The 21477-nt window shown below is 38.3% G+C and overlaps 2 protein-coding genes and 1 pseudogene across 2 annotated transcripts in view; 1 reads left to right on the top strand and 2 right to left on the bottom strand.

Annotated features, from left to right (window-relative positions):
* Positions 1 to 10117, bottom strand: part of LOC149146635 (lanC-like protein GCL1) — a 33757-nt gene extending 23640 nt beyond the window's left edge. Inside the window, exons 1-4 of the mRNA XM_089452824.1 lie at positions 10113 to 10117; positions 9941 to 10008; positions 9557 to 9759; positions 9104 to 9281 (exon numbers count right to left, since the gene is read on the bottom strand). Of these exons, the coding sequence (XP_089308950.1) occupies positions 9104 to 9281; positions 9557 to 9759; positions 9941 to 10008; positions 10113 to 10117 (454 nt within the window). The remainder of the gene's footprint in view (positions 1 to 9103; positions 9282 to 9556; positions 9760 to 9940; positions 10009 to 10112) is intronic.
* Positions 10118 to 11803: 1686 nt separating this feature from the next.
* On the top strand, positions 11804 to 13008 carry LOC149146636 (glucan endo-1,3-beta-glucosidase, acidic pseudogene; annotated as a pseudogene).
* A 7048-nt stretch (positions 13009 to 20056) lies between these two features.
* On the bottom strand, positions 20057 to 21399 carry LOC149146637 (glucan endo-1,3-beta-glucosidase-like). Its single transcript, XM_089452825.1, has 2 exons — positions 20811 to 21399; positions 20057 to 20682 (listed from the first exon to the last, which is right to left on the bottom strand). Exons 1-2 carry the CDS (start codon positions 21397 to 21399, stop codon positions 20057 to 20059), a joined length of 1215 nt encoding a protein of 404 aa, XP_089308951.1.
* Positions 21400 to 21477: the final 78 nt, after the last annotated feature.

Genomic DNA, 21477 nt, shown 5'->3' on the forward strand with positions numbered 1-21477 from the left:
AGTTTAAGGAAGACCCACTTGTGGAGAAAGTATATTTGGAGATAGATGCAAAGAGGCGACAATGCATGTTGAGAAATGGAAACAAGAAATTCCCATTTAATTTGTCCTTGAATTAAACTATAAATTAAAATATAATTATTTTCTCATAGCAATTTTAAAACAATTAATTAATTTTGGATTGCAGGTTTCTGTGGAGTGGTTTTTGAGAGATAGAATTCGGATAATCCACAGTGTTCATCTTTTTTTTTTCTGTCGACGTTTCGAGTCTAGAGCAAGACTCATCATCAGGACTTGTTATACAGAGAAGAGGAAAATGATTGAGATAAATATGGTAAAGGATGATAGCTAGGATGATTTAGCCGACCATTGATCATTTAATAATTTATTAAATTTTTATTATTTAACCCATTAACTGAAAAACCCTAAACCTAGTTTTACTTCTGTATAGGTGAATGATGATGTTTTACTAATATTAATAATTGGATTTTAATAAACCTGGCTTAATTTTGATTTGGAATGTTGAATATTGTATAATTAATAAGTTTTTATATTTTGTAATTTATATAGATCTAGGTTGCTTTAATTTGTAAAGTCCTATTTTGTTTTATTAATTGGATGCCTATTATTAACTACAATTAATACTTCTAGGTTTTATATATTAGGTTTATTAGTTTAGATTTAATAGTCCACTTAACCTAGAAGTATATTTTTTATGAATAATCAATATGGTATTATATTGTTTTCTAATTAAATTGTTTAATAATTTTTAATATATTAAGTTTTGAATTGTTTTATTAATCTAGTCTAAATTGTTTTATTAATTAAGTCTATAATGGATATTATATAAATTTTGTATTGTATATAATATATATAATATTGTTTATAGTTTTGTATTGTATATATAATATTTAATATTTTTTAATATATTAAGTTTGATATTGTTTTTATTAATCTAGTCTAAATTGTTTTATTAATCAAGTCTATAATGAATTTTGTATAAATTAATTGAGTTTTGTATTGTATAGATATCTTGTTGTTTGATTATTATAGTCTTATTTTTATTTTTAATTTAGATGCCTATTTTTAATAACTGAGGTTAATACTTATAGGTTTTATATATTAGTTTTATTAGTTAAGATTCAATAGTTTAAATTAACCTAGCTATATATTACAACGAATTGTATAATTATTGAAGATTTATATAGTTAAATGATGTTTTAATTAATTGATATAGTTGTATAATGTCTTATCAATTATGTACCTTATTGTTTAATTAGTAAAGTTAATATATTATATTAGGTTTTATAATGTTTTATTAATCTAGCCCTATTTGTTTGATTGACCTAGATATAAATAGATTTATTATTTAATTTAATTTCAGATATGCAATTTATTAGGAAACCTTGAGTTCTAGACTGGACATATTATTTATTATTAAAGATAAGCTTAGGCAGCTACAGGCCAGCGATTCTAACGGAAGCAGGAAAATTAAGGATAAGAGAGGGGAAATCTAAGAAAAGGAAATATGGGAGGGAGAAGGGGGGTGCGGGGGGTGGGAGGGATAACTTTTTTTAAGCAGAGAATTCCAATTTTTACTAATGTCCCAGCCTCCATCCCTATTAAGGTTACTGGGGTGTTTTATGATTTCAATGGCTTCACGAATTTTCCTCTTGAAATGGTGCTCCTCCTTAGCAATGATTTTGGTATCTTCGAGGCATATGTGATGGTTGGTTTTTCCTACATGCTCAGCTAAGGCAGAAGAGCGAGTTCTTTCTTTACGGATGTCAGCGCTATGTTCTTTTAGTCTTATCTTTACAGACCTGCCAGTTTCCCCTATATATTGTTTTCCACATGAGCAGTTTATGACATAAACACCTTTCCCTTGAAGTTGATCCTGGTTGTCTTTAACAGATTTCATATTTTGTTTGATGGTTGACAGGGGTTTGAATGAAGTTTTGATGTCTTTGTTCTTGAGAATTTTGGATATCTTGTCCGTGACACCTTGAATGTATGGGAGGTAGGCGCTGGAGGTTACAGGGTTTATTGTTTTGTTTTTGTTGCTCCCAGTCTTTGCCTTATTAATGGCTTTGAGGATATTTTTGCTATTGTATCCTAGGTTGGTGAAAATTCTTTTCAGGTATGTAATTTCTTCATCAGTGTGGTTATCATCAGAAATTCTACAAGCCCTAGTGAAGAGGGTCTGTAGAACACCCATTTTTTGGATCTTTCCTATATTAATTAAGTTTAATTAACTTAATTAATATAGGAAATTCGAATTGGAAGTCTTTTAGAAGACATGTATATGTTCTCCCTAACTTGTAAGAGTTAAGAATGAGTTATGAATGAGTTGTAATTAGTTAGTCAGTTTATTGAGTTAAGTCCAGTTAAATTAGTTCCAATCAGTTTCAGGAACTAATAGTGAGTAAACAGTCAGTTGGGACACTAGTGACCTAATTAGTGCTACTCTAGTTAACTGAAGATTCCACCATTAGAAACTCATGCATGTTGATTCTGAGAAAGACCTAGTTGAGACTAGAGTGCAGGGATAGTGTACTATTTGTTTTATATTTTTTTGAGTTGCACTGACAGTGCATGCAATCAGGAACTGATCCTTGAGGGATTGCGCTATTTTTAAAGGCTTTATTTCCCTTTAAATACAAGCTATCCTTCATAGGAATTACACATTGGAATAGAGACTTAGAGAGCTTGTGAATTGGCTAATATTTGGCCTTGAGATTTCTTATGAGTTGGAGATTGAATTTGCTGAGTGCTAGGATTGTTCTAGAGAGAACAAGCATTGTAATTTCATCTTGATTTTCCGAATTAATACAAAATAGATAGTGGGGTTTTGAGTTGTGGCTTTCCCCGGATATTTATTGTGTTATGTGCCTTTGATTCTCTTCCTCTATTGATTATTGTTTGCTCTATGTTTATGGGCTTCTGTTGTAAAGAGTAGAAGTAGATTCTTGTCTCTTTCTTTAGAAAATTGCATTAGCTTGTGAATCTATAGGATTTTCTACATGGTATGAGAGTAAGATTGTTTTTTGGGCGAGTTTGCAGAGACATTCTGAGAATTTTTGTGCAAAATTTTCAGAAACAAATTGTATATTTTGATTCCTTGGGAAAAGATACCCAAATTCAAAAAAATAATCGGCCGAATCGAAGTTTGGATGAGGGAGATATCGCTGATTTAAAATCAGCTCTCTAGAGGAGATTTCGAAATTTTGAGTTTCTGGGTTACAGGTGAAAGTCGAATTTGCATACATACTTTAGGATCGGTAGATGGAATTCCATGGGTTGAGGCTTGAGTATGCCTTGGAAGGCAACTCGAATTTTATAGCTTGGAGGGATAGGATGGAGGTTGTGCTAGAAGATAATGGCTTGAAGGAATTCATTGATCAAGAAGTCCCCAAGCCAGTAGCTACGGATGCATAGAACTTGGCCGAATGGAAGAAGTGTGTGGCAAAGGCAAGGTGGATAATCCTAGAGGGAGTTTGATACCACATTGTCTTGAGTCTCCATGGCAAGGAAAATCGACATGCTATGTGGAAAAAATTGACAGACTTATATCAGAATAGCAGTGATCAAAGGAAGTTAGCACTGAAGGATAAAATTTGTGAAATCAATATGGAGAAAGGAGAGAGGATTCCAAAGTAATTGTCCAAGTTCACTCAATGTCGGGATGAACTTGGAAGTGTTGGAATCAAAATTTCCAAGGAGGATATGGTGAGCCTTGCTCTTCTGGACTCCCAAAGAGTTGGCATAGTTATCAGGACTCTATCAATGGTCAGGAGAAGCTGCCAGATTGGGAATGTCTATGGTCGGATTTGATGCAGGATGAGATCAGGAGGAACACCAGGGATGGCTCTTCATCAAAGACTGATGATGAAGATAATTGTGCCTTAGCAAGTAAGGCAAGGAAGGGGAAAAGTAAAATTTCTTGTTCCAAATTAGATTCTTACCATGGAGGTAAGAAGAAGGACATGGTGAAAGTTAAATGCTTTCATTGTCACAAGATGGGTCACTCTGCTACAAATTTACCATTGAATAAGTCCAAGGAGAAGTCCTTAGGAGGAGTGGTGGGTGAGGCTTTGGCCTCCCAATTCAAATTGGACTTTTCCCTCATTGCATGCATGGTGTCTTTAATGATGGGGAGTGTCTAGTACTTAGACAGTGGAGCTTCTTTCCACATGACTGGCGACAAAGAGTTAATCAATGAAATGGAGGAGAAATATCTCAAGATTCATATCGAGATGGGTGTTGACGGTAAGTATAGTGTTACTGGTGTGGGCACTACTACTTTTCAGAGGGACCATGCGGCTCCACTCACCTTGAAGAATGTTATGCATGTTCCCGGACTAATGAAGAACTTGGTATTCGTTGCCATGCTTGAGGATAGAGGTTATGATGTGATCTTTTCGAAAGGAAACTTGTTCCTTCGACACATAGCCACGGGTCAAGTAAAGCATATAGGGATTCGAGTTCAGAATCTCTATAAGATAGAGGTAGAGAATTGTGTTGCTTTGAGTTCAAAAGCGGAAATTTAAAGATGTTGAGCCGAGATGTCGACGAGTTGTGGCACAAGTGATTAGCCCACTTACATCATGGGGCTTTGAAGATATTGCAGCAAATCTCTACCATTCTTCCCAAAGTTTTGATACATGCAAGGATTGTACTTTGGGAAAATACACCAAGTCTTCCTTTGGAGACAGAGACAGTCGAGCAGAGTCTATTCTGGGGAGAGTCCATTCAGATGTGTGTGGACCATTCTCGACAGTATCCACTGCCAAACATAGGTATTATGTTATATTTTTAGATGACTATTCTCATAAATGTTGGATATTTTTCATGCAGAGAAAGGATCAAACATTCACAAAGTTTTGTGAATTCAAAGCATTAGTCGAGAAAGAGCCAGGAAAGAAGGTTAAATCTCTACAGAGTGATAACAGTGGAGAATATGTCTCTAATGAGTTTAAGAACTTATGTGCAGTAGAAGGGATTAAACGAGAGTTGACGACACCTCATAACCCTCAACAGAATGGGGTTCCCGAGAGGAAGAACATGAGCATAGTAGGGGTAGCAAGGGCGATGCTGCATGATTAGGGCTTACCACTACACTTGTGGGCTAAGGCATGCAACACAATGGTTTATGTTTAGAACTGTAGTCCACATCAGATACTTGAGAGTAAAACACCAAAGGAAGCTTATTCCGGTAAGAGGCCAGATGTTGGTCACTTCAGGATTTTTGGGTCATTAGTTTATTTCCATGTGACCAAAGATGCACAGAAGAAGCTTGAGCCAACAACAGAGTTGGGGATATTTGTTGGGTACACTGATACTCCCCACAACTATTGGGTGTACATGCAAACCAGTCGGATGACAATGGTTCACAGGGATGTCAAGTTTGATGAGGAGAAGGGCATGGGAGTATCCCTTGAGAGGGAGCTTAAGCTACATGTGGAGGAGGAACTTTAGTTCCTAAGGTTGAGGAGCCTCATATTGATGTGGAGCATCCACACGCATAGGTTCTGGAAGTGGAGACATCCACTCAGGCAGAGTCTTCCAGAAAGGGAAGAATGCACACTAGAGAGGCTGACAGATTGTTGGATGATGCACGGGAGAATGTGGGAAAACTCACTTCTCATCACATACAGAGGAGGTCACCAGAGAGGTACACTGGTTATATGGCACTTATGGGTGCATGTGTTGTGACAGAGCCATCTTCCTTTTAGGAAGCAGTGCAACAGCCAATTCGGGTTGATGCGATGGTGGAGGAGTATGACTCCCTAGTTTGAAACAGTGTTTGGGATGCGGTCCCGAGACCAGAGGACAAGTTAGTTGTGAGCTCCCATTGCCCTTATAAGGTAAAGAAAGCTGCAGATGGTAGTGTGGAGAAACATAAGGCCAGATTTGTGTCCCATGGATTTTTACAGGTAGAGGGGATTGACTATGATGAGACCTTTTCTCCTGTTGCAAGGTACTTGTCAATTAGATCTATTTTGGCACTATCAGCACAGATGGGTTGGAGTATCCATCAGATGGATGTGAAGATTTCCTTCCTCAATGGCATGATTGAGGAAGAGGTGTACATAGAGCAGCCCGAAGGTTTTGAAACCTTGGACCGTGAGTCGCATGTGTGCCAACTCAAGAGAGCATTGTATGGGCTGAAGCAAGCACCTCGTGCTTGGTACACTAGGATAGATAGCTACTTCACTGGGTTGGGCTTCACGAAGAGTGAAGCAGATGCGAACCTATATCACATAGTGGTGGAAGGTAAGATTTTGATTATTGTACTTTATGTGGATGATCTCACACTGATAGGTGATGAGAAGCTCATCAAATTTTGCAAGGAGGACCTTGCAAGTGAGTTTGAGATGAAGGACATGGGGCTCATGCATTACTTTCTTGGCATGAAGGTATGACAGGGAGATAGGGAGTTGTTTGTTTCTCAAGGAAAGTATGGCAATGAGATACTCAGGAGATTCCGCATGGAGAGCAATAAACCCATGGAGACTCCTTTAGCTAGTAACTAGAGGAAGGAGGATACTACTTCAAGAGAAGTAGTGGAAGCCACTATTTACAGGCAGCTTATGGGTTCACTCATGGATTTGATGAACACACGACCAGATATGTGTTATGCAGTTAACCATCTTAGTCAAGTGATGGTTAGGCCTACCAAGCTGTATTGGAAGGTGGCAAAGCATGTATTGAGGTACCTCTGAGGCATTACTCAGTTTGGGTTGTGTTATAGACGGACATAGGGAGTGAAGCTTCAAGGCTTCACTGATTTAGATTGTGCGGGGAGTCCATCTGACAGGAAGAGCACATCAGGAGGGATCTTTAGTATTGGTTCAGCTGCAGTTTCTTGGTACAGTAGGAAACAAAGATCAGTTGCACTCAGCTCGACAGAGACAGAGTACATGGATACAAGTCAAGCAACATGTGAGGCTATCTGGATGAGGAAGATACTAATTGGTTTGTTTGGTTAGCAGATGGATCCGACAATGATTTATTGTGATAACCAGAGTTGTATCAAACTCTAAGAAAATCCAGTTTTTCATGATCGGTCCAAGCATATAGATATCCAGTATCATAATCTCAGATATTGTGTATTGAGGCAGATCATGTTGCTAAATTACATTCCCACGGAGGAGCAAGATGCTGACATCTTGACAAAGGCATTTCCAAGATGTAAATTCGAGTTTCATAGAGACAGGATCAAGGTAGTGGATAATCCATTTCTTATTGAGAGGGAGTGTTGAGAAATGGAAACAATAAATTCCAGTTTAATTTGTTGTTGAATTAAAGTATGAATTAAAATAGAATTTTTTTCTCATAGCATTTTGAAAATAATTTATTATGTTTAATTAACTTAATTAATTTAGGAAATTCGAATTGGAAGTCTTTTAGAAGACATGTATATATTCTCCCTAACTTACAGGAGTTATGAATGAGTTGTAATTAGTTAACTCAGTTTATTAAGTTAAGTCCAGTTAAATTAGTTCCAATCAATTTTAGGAACTAATAGTGAGTAAACAGATAGTTGGGACACAAGTGACTTAATTAGTGCTACTCTAGTTAACTGAAGATTCCACCATCAGAAACTCATTCATGTTGATTCTGAGAAAGACTCAGTTGAGACTAGAGTGCAGGGACAATGTACTATTTGTTTTAGATTTTTCTAAGTTGCACTGACAGTGCATGCAATCAGGAACTGATCCTTGAGGGATTGCAATATTTTTAGAGGATTTATTTCCCTTTAAATACAACCTATCCTTCATAGGAATTACACATTGGAATAGAGACTTGGAGAGCTTTTGAATTGGCTAAGCTTTGGCCTTAAGCTTGCTTATGAGTTGGAGATTGAATTTGTTGAGTGATGGGATTGTTCTAGTGAGAACAAGCATTGTAATTTCATCTTGATTTTCCAAATTAATACAAAATAGATAGTGGGGTTTTGAGCTATGGCTTTCCCTGGATATTTATTGTGTTATTTGTCATTAATTCTCTTCCTCTATTGATTATTCTTTGCTCAATGTTTATGGGCTTCCACTGTAAAGAGTAGAAGTAGATTCTTGTCTCTTGCTTTAGAAAATTGCATTAGCTTGTGAATTTATAGGATTTTCTATAGCGCGACAGTAAGCTAGTGCAAAGAAAAAGTGAGAAGCAAAGAGTGGAAGATGCTGAGAGGAAGTTGCAATAAGTACATCAGCAGCTCAGAGAAGAACAAGAGTTGCACAGAAGAGAGAAGGGAGTGCAACATGAACAGGAACAGGAATAGGAGGAAGTGAAAGACGCATAAACAACGCAAATTGTGTCAATATAGGTTGAAGGCTCTTAACCAACAATAGATGAGGAACAAGGTGCACAACCGCAGGAACAAAAACTTGTTCCGTAGGATGAACCGATAGTAGAACAGATGGACATGGAGACGAAGCAGCCGAAATAGGATCAAGACACCGACCTTGGAGAGTATTGTGACGAGCCTTGGCTTCTACATAGTGCAGAGCGAGTATGTCTCTTTGGAGGAGCAGGCGGTGTTGACTGTAACATTCCACTATTGGGGCTAGTGGTTGTCATGGTTGTATGTATAGATGGAACTTTCACTTTATATAATCTAATAGAGCTAACACATTTCATGCATATGTTGTTATTGTAGTTCAACTATTCCAGTTACTTTAGCAATGTATGTAGTTTTAGCTTACTCATTGATGTATGGACTATTCCATATGTGATTGTATGAATCTCATTGAAGTGTGTTGTTGATTTGACTCATCACTTTGAATTGTCGACTATTCTGCCTTCCAGTTTGTGATGTCATTCAGTGCGTGTGTTCATTTTAGGCTACGTACTATTACAGGCTTCTAAGGGGCACACTTCCTTTTCCCTGCGTGTGTTAGAACCTCCCCATGCATCTCTCTTGACTTGCTGCAAGGTCACACACTTGCTTCCGACAAGGATATATTTCTTACCTCTGTGCGCTATCGCAGTCAAGGCATACATTTACTACCCACTGCTGGGACTCCTACTCCAAATGGTCTGAGGTTTAGTTTGGACTTCTTACCGGGGAGATCCCTTGAGATGTTAGCGGGTCCAACATTTCCCTTGACATCATTTTCATCTTCTTTATTTAGTGGAAAATGAAGAAGGCCATGCATTATTATAGCCAACCCATGTGAAACCCCCCAGTACCTTGTCCCATTCCATTGATACATTAGGGGGCAAGGTGTATGGGATGCACCTATTCTTCCACCATCTAAAACAACATCCACAATTGGGCTCTGAAACCAAAGAATTGAATATTGGTAAATGAGACCAGGCATAGACAATGAGCAACTCCCACATATTATAGAAGGTACATGTGTCCTTGTCATATCTATTTACTTTTGATATAAACCTCTAGGTCTATACAGTGTGTCTAAGTGAAATGCCTCAGTGGCTCAGAAGAATGTGACCTAGTAAGAATTTTCAACTCGCTAACCCATTTCAAAATAATTCACCACGAGATTGAGCTCTATGATTTCACAATTGAAAACTGAATGAATAAAGTACTGACCAACACACTCCAAGGTATTGTTTCATTGCCAATATATTTTTTAATGAACAATGCAGCCCATAGAAATCCTTCACGCCCATACATCAATTCATATGGCATGCCAAAACCCCCATCCTCTGGCCCTACTAAAAGTGCCCTCTCTTGTGTTATTTGTTGAAATTTGAACATAAAAAATGTTACAGAATTCTTATCAATTACCTTTCCTTTTTGCATGCTTCATAGATTTCACATTTTAAGAAATGATGGTAATAGCACAAAAAATGATTTTGTTTTAGATTATCAAGTCTTCAACAATAAAGAGAATTAACACAAATAGTTTTATCTTATATTTTTCTTGTACCTCCCAAAAAATATTCAAAAATAAATCCTTTGGATGATTATCACCCTTGTATTTGAAAACAACAGCACCGGGAGCATAGATACCAGCCTTGCCATAGAGAAATGTCACATGGCTTACAGACAACAAAACACAAAACTAGTCCCATAAAATGAAAATTGGAATCAACACTTTAAGAAATGTTGATAAGGAAATGAAGGATTGACTTCTCTTTGTTACCTCATGGCTTATAGGAATATGAAGGGTTTATAACCGACTTACATTACTTACTGTCTTAAACTCTTTCCACTATTGGAAAGGAATCAATAATATCATTTTATAATGCAAGATCCTCCTTATTCCTAGCTATATGATGTGATTTAAAATGCATGAATGCACTCCCTGATAACCCTTTATACACGTTTGGGTCTCCGCAACGGAAGCCCTTTTATGTCCATGTTGATTGGACTACTTTAACAAAAGAAATATCAAACAATACAATAAGTGATCCAAGTTATCTTTTGTTTATAGATGCATTAAAAGAATTACATAAACAATTTGTAGCTTAACCAAAGAGAAACTTAAATGTGCACATGTGAGAAGAAGAAGAAGAAACACATGAGAAGACAAGAAGACAAGAACTTGATAATGGAGTTCGTCCCTCCTCGACTACATCTCCGGGCCCTGCTCAATCAATGAGGAGGTCTTCATTCATTAAAAATGGCATCAAAAGAAGTTACATTCATCAATTTACAAAATGGAGCATTATACCTCCATGCTGGAAAATGCCCGAAAATTTGAGAGCTCTGTTGCAGAAACTGACACCACCAATGGATTCTCGTCGTTGAGAGGTGAAAAATCCATACAAAACTTGTCCAATTCTTATTCTGGCCAAAATCACCTTCCTCCAAAAAAGCTGCTCAAGCAAGGTTCCACCAGTGTTTCTCATCGGCTCAGGGTTCCGCCACCTGGTTTCAAAATCAGTTCACGTTGATCTCTCCATTTGGCGTGATCTCTCCCTTGCCAAATGGAAAAGAATGAAAAAAATGAATTTAAATAACTTCGACGAATTAATCCATAATGTGGTTATAGTTTATATTTACCAAACCCCAGATCCTATTTCCACCTCCATAGCAAAGTTAATGCTATGGAGGTACCCCATCTGACAGCGGCAGACTGCGTGGTTGACGTCATGGCGACCTTTCATCCTCGACCATGCATCATGGCATCCATCCGGCGCATCCATCCCTCTCTGGCTGCCGTGCTCCTGCCCCTCGACGGCGACCCTGCCCGCAGCCACTTTGGCCTCCCTCTGGTGTATTGATGAGCACACTTACCAACCTGACGATATTAATGTTATTTATATCACTAGTCTATTTGAATTCGAATTCAAATTTGAATTTAACCGCGAAAAAATACCAGTGCCTTGTCTCAGATGCCTTTTATATACCCTATTACATCGGCCTGGATGCCCTGCGTTATCTTTACGGGAACGAACGGGACCGGGCCTCGGGTCATGGGGCAGAGCTGATTTCTTGGCTGGAGAATAATGGAAGCTGGAGCAAAAGGGGCAGAATGGATCATTTTATAGCGACCGGGCAAACCGCTTGGGACCTGAGCAGCCTACCATGGCGAGCGGAGTTAAATGGGGAACGAGTCTCTTGGAGCTCTCGGCCATGGGCAATGTCACGACGTTGTTGGGAGAGCCAAACCTGGATCGAAAAAGAGCAGGCCAGGCCGCTTCTGTTATTTGGAAGCAAATATACAGCCGGCCGAGAAATGGCATCCAGCAACAAAGGTATCAAACATATGATTTCTTTTAATTTTCATAGCTATTATCCTTACGTGTGAGCGTAATAATCATGAATGGTTTTTGAAACTCAAGGCCTGTGATAATCTGACTGAATTGCAAGAATATTATTGCAGTTGGAGTCTGTTATGGAATGGTTGCAAACAATTTGCCACTTCCAGATCATGTGGCAAATCTGATAAGGTCTCACAACATCGGCAAAGTTAGGCTTTTCCAAACACATCAGGAAGCGCAGCGAGCGTTACAAAACAGCGGAGGAATCGAGGTGATTGTCGGAGTTGGGAACGATGAGCTCCAGAAGATCGCATACGATCAGGCTGCAGCAAACGGGTGGGTTAACGACAACATTCGCCAATTCTATCCGGCCACCAACATCAAATACATCGCAGTCGGCAACAAAGTTTTTTCAAGTGAAAATCGGCAGCATCTTCCCTATCTCGTTCCTGCCATGAGAAACATTCAAACCGCAGTCAAGAATGCCAATCTGCAGAGCTCCATAAAGGTCTCCACTACCCACGCCTCGTCTGTTCTGGGAAAATCGTATCCTCCTTCTCAGGGAGAATTCGCTGATGAATTGAAGAGTAGCATGAGCGATGTACTTAACTTTCTGGGAGAGAATGGGGCTCCTTTCATGGCTAATGTGTATCCCTACATTAGTTACAATTACAACAAGGCCCAAATCTCGTTAGACTATGCTTTGTTTAGATCCGCGGATCCGGTGGTGAACGATGGAGGTCGTCTATATAGAAGCTTGTTCGATGCGCTGGTGGATTCTCTGATTTCGGCTATGGAGAAATCGGGACATCCCGATATTCACATCGTCATAACTGAGAGCGGGTGGCCTTCGGCGGGCAATGAAGCGGCTACTGTTGAGAATGCGCAGACTTACAACAACAATCTGATCAAACATGTGCTTTCAAATGCAGGAACGCCAAAGAGGCCTGGACAGCACATTGATACATACATTTTCGCTCTTTTCAACGAGAATTTGAAAGGCGGGGACGAGCCAGAACGACATTTTGGACTTTTCTATCCTGATCAAAACCTTGTTTACCCTGTTAACTTCTCCCCCTAAATTGATCCGATTTGTGTTTTGCATTAGAATTTCCAATATTACCCATTTTCTCACAATAAAGCGAAGGCTTGAAATCTTGGATTTCTTTCGCCAACCTCCCCCCTTAAATTGATCTGTGTTTTCCATTCGAATTTCCAATATTATCCATTCTCTCGCATTATAACGAAGGCCTGGAATCTTTGATTTCTTTCGCCTTCTACCAATGTAACGCCATGCATAGATTGGAATTGGAACCTGTGTTTTAGTGTCAATTTCGCTTCTGCCAATGTAACGCCATGCATAGATTGGAACGTGTTCTGGTGTCAATTTCGCACTACGTTCACATCCTTGTGGTTCTCCATTCGAATTTCCAATATAACGAAGGCCTGGAATCTTTAATTTATTTAGCCTTCTACCATTGTAACGCAACGCATTGATTGTAACCTGTTTTCAAGTTTCAATTTTGCACTACGTTAACACATCCTTGTGGACTCTTCTTCGATATAAGAATAAGAACATTTTTTAGGGGCGAGGGAAGTGCATCTCCTGAAGAAGTAACATTTACATATATAGGCGGAAGCGAGCAGATACAGCAGCTTCGAGCGAATCTATCACATCAATCACAATATACTGATATACATTCTCATCATTCGCGCAGCGCCACAAACTGGAAATCGATCGCTGGTGGGATGCCTGAAAGCCTACTGACCCCAACATTGACCCGTGAACTCGTGTGCATAAGAATAAGAACATTTCTATAATCCTGTAATCTGTATTCTAAAAATACTAACACTCAAACGAACAAAATCAATAATTCATTTTAATATCCATTCCGCATTTTACACTTTTCAAGAATTTGAATGTGGCCCCAAAATAACTCTTGACTTAAAACTAACACACCTGAACCAGAGAAATAAATTATTTAAACATCCATTTGACATTTTGCGCCTATTGAAGATTTTGTTGAACTATAATATGAAATGATACGACGCAATTTGAAATGATCTTGTTTAAACATCCATTTGACATTTTGCACCTATTAAAGATTTTGTTGAACTATAATATGAAATGATACGACGCAATTTGAAATGATCTTGTTTATAGTTTAATTAGCTGGAGGTACCACATTTTTTTTTTAATTTCAGTTTTAACGCGAGATTGACTTCTTATCATAAAATTAAAAGAATATATAAATATTATAATAAAATTTTTGATATATTTAATTTTTATTATATATAGTTTTAAATTATATTAATTATAAATATATATTTATTTTAACTTGCTAAATATTAAGAGAAATTAAATATTTCTGGATGTAAATTTTTTTAATACTTAAATATTTTATATGGTGAGTATGTTAGTTTTGAGTCATATATAAATAAAATGTTTTAACTATAAGAATTTTTTTGGCTCTACACTAACATATTGAATTATTTTTGGGTCCTTCTTTCTCTCTCTATGTGCGTATGTGTGTATAATCATTTCAAACCTCGCTTGTTTAATTCTTGGGTTTTATGCACTCTAGGTGTGTCCCACATGATTCCCGGAATCATTATGTTCTCTTGGAAATGGGTTTAACAAACTCACATCCCCACACCAAGAACTAGCACTACCTTTCATAGTCTTAGCAATTGTCCGTAGGAATTTTCTCTACAAACTATAATTGGTTGTAGGTCCACCCTTTCATTTACCTCTTACAAGCTCCTTTTCCACTCTCAATCTATTCTATTATCCATTTTATCATCAGTGCTCTCTGATCTACAATGTCCCCCATAAGAATTATTTCCAATATGCTCAACATAATTTCCACGCTCCCCTCAGGTGCAATGTCGCTGACCTCCTCATTTTGGCACCATTTCCTCTTATGCATGGTTGAACTCATACATTCTAGTTGCAGGCTAAAGCACTTGCCAAGGACATCTCTTATGACCCCAAAGTCCCCCATCTGCACTCTTTCCTGCATGAATGATTTATGCTATAACCCCCTCTCACACTTGATGTCACTAACTTTCTCCATATTATAATGTTTCATCTGGCCCAAGGTTTGATTAATTATGTTGATGTTAGGTTTTTCCATTTGCTGAGGGCATGTTTTTCCATATTATAGTAGAAGATTATCCAAACAAAGCTACTTAGGAAGAATTCAGGGCCATTTTGTATCTAGATGAGTCAAACTTCTCCCACTGCTTTGGGAGGAAAAGGGGTACCTCATGACCCATGGAGATGGATGAAGTAGAGGAGCCTAACTCCAAGAGAGCCAGGATCAGAAAGGTGGCAAGTGATGCTGATGATGAGGATGATAATAAGACAATGTCTCAAGCTCTAATACTATACAACAACTAGCTAGAAACCTCATCAAAACAAGCCTCCACTATGGAACACTTGTCTTCAACCATGTCAGGATTTGAAGCCACAAAGTTAGGCGAGGTGTTCAAGCTTGGACACATGTGAGTAGTGGAGCAATTCAAACAATTGGCCAAACAACAAAGGAAAGAAAGGAAGAGGGATATAAGAATTGTAGAAAACCAACCACTCCCTAGCAGGTGATGCTGATGATGAGGATGATAATAAGACAATGTCTCAAGCTCTAATACTATACAACAACTAGCTAGAAACCTCATCAAAACAAGCCTCCACTATGGAACACTTGTCTTCAACCATGTCAGGATTTGAAGCCACAAAGTTAGGCGAGGTGTTCAAGCTTGGACACATGTGAGTAGTGGAGCAATTCAAACAATTGGCCAAACAACAAAGGAAAGAAAGGAAGAGGGATATAAGAATTGTAGAAAACCAACCACTCCCTAGCAGGTGATGTTGATGATGAGGATGATAATAAGACAATGTCTCAAGCTCTAATACTATACAACAACTAGCTAGAAACCTCATCAAAGCAAGCCTTCACTATGGAACACTTGTCTTTAACCATGTCATGATCTTGAGCCACAAGGTCAGGTGAAGTGTTCAAGCTTGGACACGTGTGAGTAGTGGAGCAGTTCCAAAGATTGGCCAAACAACAAAGGAAAGAAAGGAAGAGGGATATAAGAATTGTAGAAAACCAACCACTCCCTTCCATGCAAGTCAAAATTTCATTAGACTCTAGAAAGGGGATCTTCAAGTTGGTTGTATTGTAGTCCAAGGTGGAGACATCTAGATCCAAGCCAAACTGTCAAGTGCATAATTCATCCTTGCTCGCAGACAACATTCCATATACTGATATTATGGAAATGAACATGTAAGTGACCCATATGATGCATATACAAATGCATCAATCAAATGCCACAACCAAGAAACTGAAAAAATGGTACAATAAGGCTAGTGCTTAGTTGAAGTGTGATAAGATGGTTTTCAGGAGCCGAAAGATGAAATCAAAATCCTATAAGATAAAATCATACACCTAGCCATGTTCCCTAGGGATTTTAAACAATATAAGTTTGTGTTGGAGGATAAAGACAAGGAGATAACCTCAATGAAAAATAAGCTCAAGATTCTAGATGCACATCTTGTGCAAATAGATGAGTTGGTAGCAGTAGAAAAAAAGAGTCAGGATCTTAAGACTAAGCTTCATACACCATTGTGCTAAAGAATAAGGAATACAAGGACACGATTGTGTTATTGGAGGCACAGTTCCAAGGAATGAAAGAGAAAATTGATGAGACTCTTCAATGTCAATAGAACCTTGTTGTTTTAATTGAATAGGTTGAATCATTGCTGATATTGGAAGATGTTAAGAAGTTGTAATATCTACTCCCAAATCGAGAGCAAGAGTTGAAGACAAAGAAAGAAGAGCTCAAGAAAACCAAGATGGAGATGTACTGGACATACGATCACAATGAGAAAATTGAGGTTGAATTGGAAAACTTAAGGAGAAAGCACCCTAGTAAGTCCTGTTTTAAAGCTGGAAAGAGAATGATATGGGATAAGATCATGAAGGTAGTGGATAAGCATTTAGATCACTTGGAGTTAATTCAAGAGAATATAGAAGTTGTCATAATGGTCCACAAGGAAATGAATTCAATTAAGAAAGTTAGAGGTGACTTACCTACCAAGGCCAGATTGATCATAAATTTCATTAACCATATGCCCAAGGAAGAAGTGGTCAAGGCAAATATTGACAAATCAAAGTGGGTTGTGAGAGCCAACTAGATGAAGAGAAAGAAAAATTTGGTAACATTGGTAGAAAAAAAAGCAGAGATACTATCATATGAAGTATAAGGATTTAAAGAAAGATGTGAAGTATTGTACAAGAGGAAATTCCCACCATTATTTGATGGGAATGGGGATTTATATTCCAAGGAATTTCTCATGAAAAAATTCAATGACATTAAGGAAAACCAAAAAGGCTTCGGAGAGGAGGATCGTCCACTATAGGGAAAGGATATTGCAAATTTATATGAAGACTATTTTGAATTTGTATCCTTGTTAAAGAGAATCTTCAAAGAGTAAGGGAAGGTTGACTATGAAATGGTCACAACTTTGGAAGGGACAATTTTGGATGTGTAGCTGTGTGACGTCCCCTTGGGCAAAGAGTGGAGAGGTATGATGGATTTGTACAAAGTTTCCATTTAAGGGGGCTATGCATCAGTGTTACATGTGTCATCAGTAGAGGCGGGTTCAAGTTCCAGGCTTCCGCACAAACAACAAGCACGACCTCAACCATCGACACCTACATCAACACAATGAAGGACAACACCATCTGCTACCTAGCTCAGGTAGCATACAACCTAGCCAGTTCCTAGGCATGGGAGAGAAGAGGACTAATCATACATTCAAGAGAGAGAAGGATAATCCATTACAACCAAATCAAGTGGGACCCACCCTACAAATGACAATTTTTTCTGGAAACTTCTAGAGGAAGTTAGTTACAAGACAACTATCATTTTGTAAAAAATCCTAGTGGTTTTTCAATACCACTAGTGGTTTAGGTCTAGTACGTTGAGTTTTGAGAGCTTATATAATCCTCATTTTGATGTAATTAGATAGAAATTGGCTGGTGTAGGGGAAACTCTATCAATTTTTTATAAAATTTATTGGGACTTTTGAAGTTGTCTAAGGAGGAATTCTAAAGTGTGCTTTGGGTGTCAATTCTTATGCTTCATGTAATTCTAAGAACCCATCTTTGTATTTTGATTTTTGCACCATAATGATACAATTGCAAGGATTTTTCATGTCAAATTATGTTGTAAACATAGCTTAGTATGAAATTGAAATGGGATTTTTAATTAAAGGAAATCCTCAATCAATATGTTTGTCTCCTTTAATTTTGTATAATTTATCAATATTGTTGAAGAGTATCTTGGTTATTTTGATGATTTTTTACACGGGTTTTAAATGAATTTGCAAAATTCAAAATAATATGTTGTCTTGCAGTTGAATTCTTAATTGCTCAGTTTCTCATCTAATTTTAATAGGCTAAAATGAATTCTTGATTGTTCATTTGAGTTTGCCAAGATCTATTTTCCATTTTCCTCCTTTTTGTTTCTTCATGTCAAACCCAAAGAAAATGGATACTCTAACTAAAAACTAGTGGAAATCCTACCCAACAAAACTATTTTAAATGGTTGACACTTTCTGTTACCTAGATTCTTAAGAGAAATTCAAAATTTAGAAACAAAAATTGAAAAATTAATTTAGATAGAAATTTCTCATGGTCATTTGCACTTTGTTGTGAAGATTCACGGTGAATTTTATAATGTATGAGATGTTAGTATTTTAAAATGTGCAACAAATATCAACTAAATCAACATTATTTTTCAATATATTATGACAGAAACAAAAGTATACTAACAAAGTTCAAGAATTTGATTTAGATGGTTGAAATAGTTCTTGTATTTTTTTATTTTTGTGACAAACTTTTATGAGGAAAAATAGAGTACATGAAACATAATTATGAAATGAACATAGAGAATATTAAAAAAAATTAAGGAAGAATTCACACAATCATTTAACAGGAAAATAATCATAGTAAACAAGCATTAACATCTAATTTAGTTTGCTACAATTTCTTCATCATTTTTATTTTCATTTTGAAGCTTGACTGCAATAGCGAACACACATGAACATTCAAACCTAATCAATTTAGAGATATACTCAAAAATACTAAACAAACATAATGACTTCATAAACAAAAATTCTAAAGAAAACCAAAATCAATAACAACCAATCAGATCAAACTTAGATGTTCACAGGCTCTGCACTATAACATGACATATTGTGACTTTGGGGCTGCAACATAGTCCAAAAATAATGAAGGCACATAAATAATGTCATGGAGTGTCACATTATCCACATCAATAGATCCATTCCCATAAACCTCAATATCAATATTAGCCCCCATCAAGATAGTTGGCATAGTACAATTCATCAAATATGAAAAATCACATTCAAATGAAGACATGTTGATGAGGGCGAGATTCTGGGGTGAATCAAAATCCCATTTCCCTAATAAAATCGTTCTTCAGGCTTTCAAAAAGTTCCCATTGTTCTTCACCTACACACAAACTTTCTTCTCAAGGTTCTTTGTTGCTGTTATCGGAACTACTTGTTCGGCTCATTCTCGGTCCACACACGCTTCCACTGTGGATTCTTGCTCTGCTGTGGATTCTTGCTCCACCCTGACCAGCCAAACCTCGGCCACACCATTGGCGCATCAACCTCTGGACCTTCGTCATCCTCTTCTCCCATCGTGACTGCAACCTCTTCAACATCACTCTCCCAATCATCATCCCCTTTCTGGTATTTTCCCTTACCTTATTACATAACAAACTGATGTCCACTGCTTGCTTCAACATAGTCAGCAACGCTGGTCATTTTCCATAATCCCATCCATGCCTCCCATCGAGCTTGCTGGTATTCGTTGCTAGAGAAAATGCTCATCCTGAAGAATAACTCTAGTCACTCATGCTCTCATTTGTGTGGCCTTATGGAGATTGAAACCAAGTAACGTCCCCTCTATTGTTGCAAAAATATTCCAGTTCCGATTCGAATTCCTTCGTCACCAACAGCGGGCCATCTATAGCTTCGAGGGCGAGGAGTGCCTTTGAGGTTGAAGGCCTCGACACAACTCTCAGGTGGGTGCATTGCAAGGCCAACAATAAAACTTTATTTATGGTTTTCTTGTATTCTTTGGCTTTCACTAAACCAAGTCTGTCCTGGCATCCATCTCCTCTTCCATAAATGTGTCTGATCTTCTTAGGATCTCCAATCGTCGTATTTCGAATGAATTATCCAGAGAAGCTTATGAAGGCATACATACTCTACCTTCTCTATAGACGACCTTGTATCCTATGACCTTTAACAAACTCACATCCTCATACTGCTAAGCTATAGACGACCTCCATCGTTCACCACCGGATCCGCGGATCTAAACAAAGCATAGTCTAACGAGATTTGGGCCTTGTTGTAATTGTAACTAATGTAGGGATACACATTAGCCATGAAAGGAGCCCCATTCTCTCCCAGAAAGTTAAGTACATCGCTCATGCTACTCTTCAATTCATCAGCGAATTCTCCGTGAGGAGGATACGATTTTCCCAGAACAGACGAGGCGTGGGTAGTGGAGACCTTTATGGAGCTCTGCAGATTGGCATTCTTGACTGCGGTTTGAATGTTTCTCATGGCAGGAACGAGATAGGGAAGATGCTGCCGATTTTCACTTGAAAAAACTTCGTTGCCGACTGCGATGTATTTGATGTTGGTGGCCGGATAGAATTGGCGAATGTTGTCGTTAACCCACCCGTTTGCTGCAGCCTGATCATATGCGATCTTCTGGAGCTCATCGTTCCCAACTCCGACAATCACCTCGATTCCTCCGCTGTTTTGTAACGCTCGCTGCGCTTCCTGATGTGCTTGGAAAAGCCTAACTTTGCCGATGTTGTGAGACCTTATCAGATTTGCCACCTGATCTGGAAGTGGCAAATTGTTTGCAACCATTCCATAACAGACTCCAACTGCAATAATATTCTTGCAATTCAGTCAGATTATCACAGGCCTTGAGTTTCAAAAACCATTCATGATTATTACGCTCACACGTAAGGATAATAGCTATGAAAATTAAAAGAAATCATATGTTTGATACCTTTGTTGCTGGATGCCATTTCTCGGCCGGCTGTATATTTGCTTCCAAATAACAGAAGCGGCCTGGCCTGCTCTTTGTCGATCCAGGTTTGGCTCTCCCAACAACGTCGTGACATTGCCCATGGCCGAGAGCTCCAAGAGACTCGTTCCCCATTTAACTCCGCTCGCCATGGTAGGCTGCTCAGGTCCCAAGCGGTTCGCCCGGTCGCTATAAAATGATCCATTCCGCCCCTTTTGCTCCAGCTCCAGCTTCCATTATTCTCCAGCCAAGAAATCAGCTCTGCCCCATGACCCGAGGCCCGGTCCCGTTCGTTCCCGTAAAGATAACGCAGGGCATCCAGGCCGATGTAATAGGGTATATAAAAGGCATCTGAGACAAGGCACTGGTATTTTTTCGCGGTTAAATTCAAATTTGAATTCGAATTCAAATAGACTAGTGATATAAATAACATTAATATCGTCAGGTTGGTAAGTGTGCTCATCAATACACCAGAGGGAGGCCAAAGTGGCTGCGGACAGGGTCGCCGTCGAGGGGCAGGAGCACGGCAGCCGGAGAGGGATGGATGCGCCGGATGGATGCCATGATGCATGGTCAAGGATGAAAGGTCGCCATGACGTCAACCACGCAGTCTGCCGCTGTCAGATGGGGTACCTCCATAGCATTAACT

This window comes from Pinus tabuliformis, chromosome X, assembly GCF_031772625.1.
Source record: "Pinus tabuliformis cultivar Carrire ecotype Pingquan chromosome X, CPIR1, whole genome shotgun sequence".
NCBI classification, from domain to species: Eukaryota; Viridiplantae; Streptophyta; class Pinopsida; order Pinales; family Pinaceae; genus Pinus; species Pinus tabuliformis.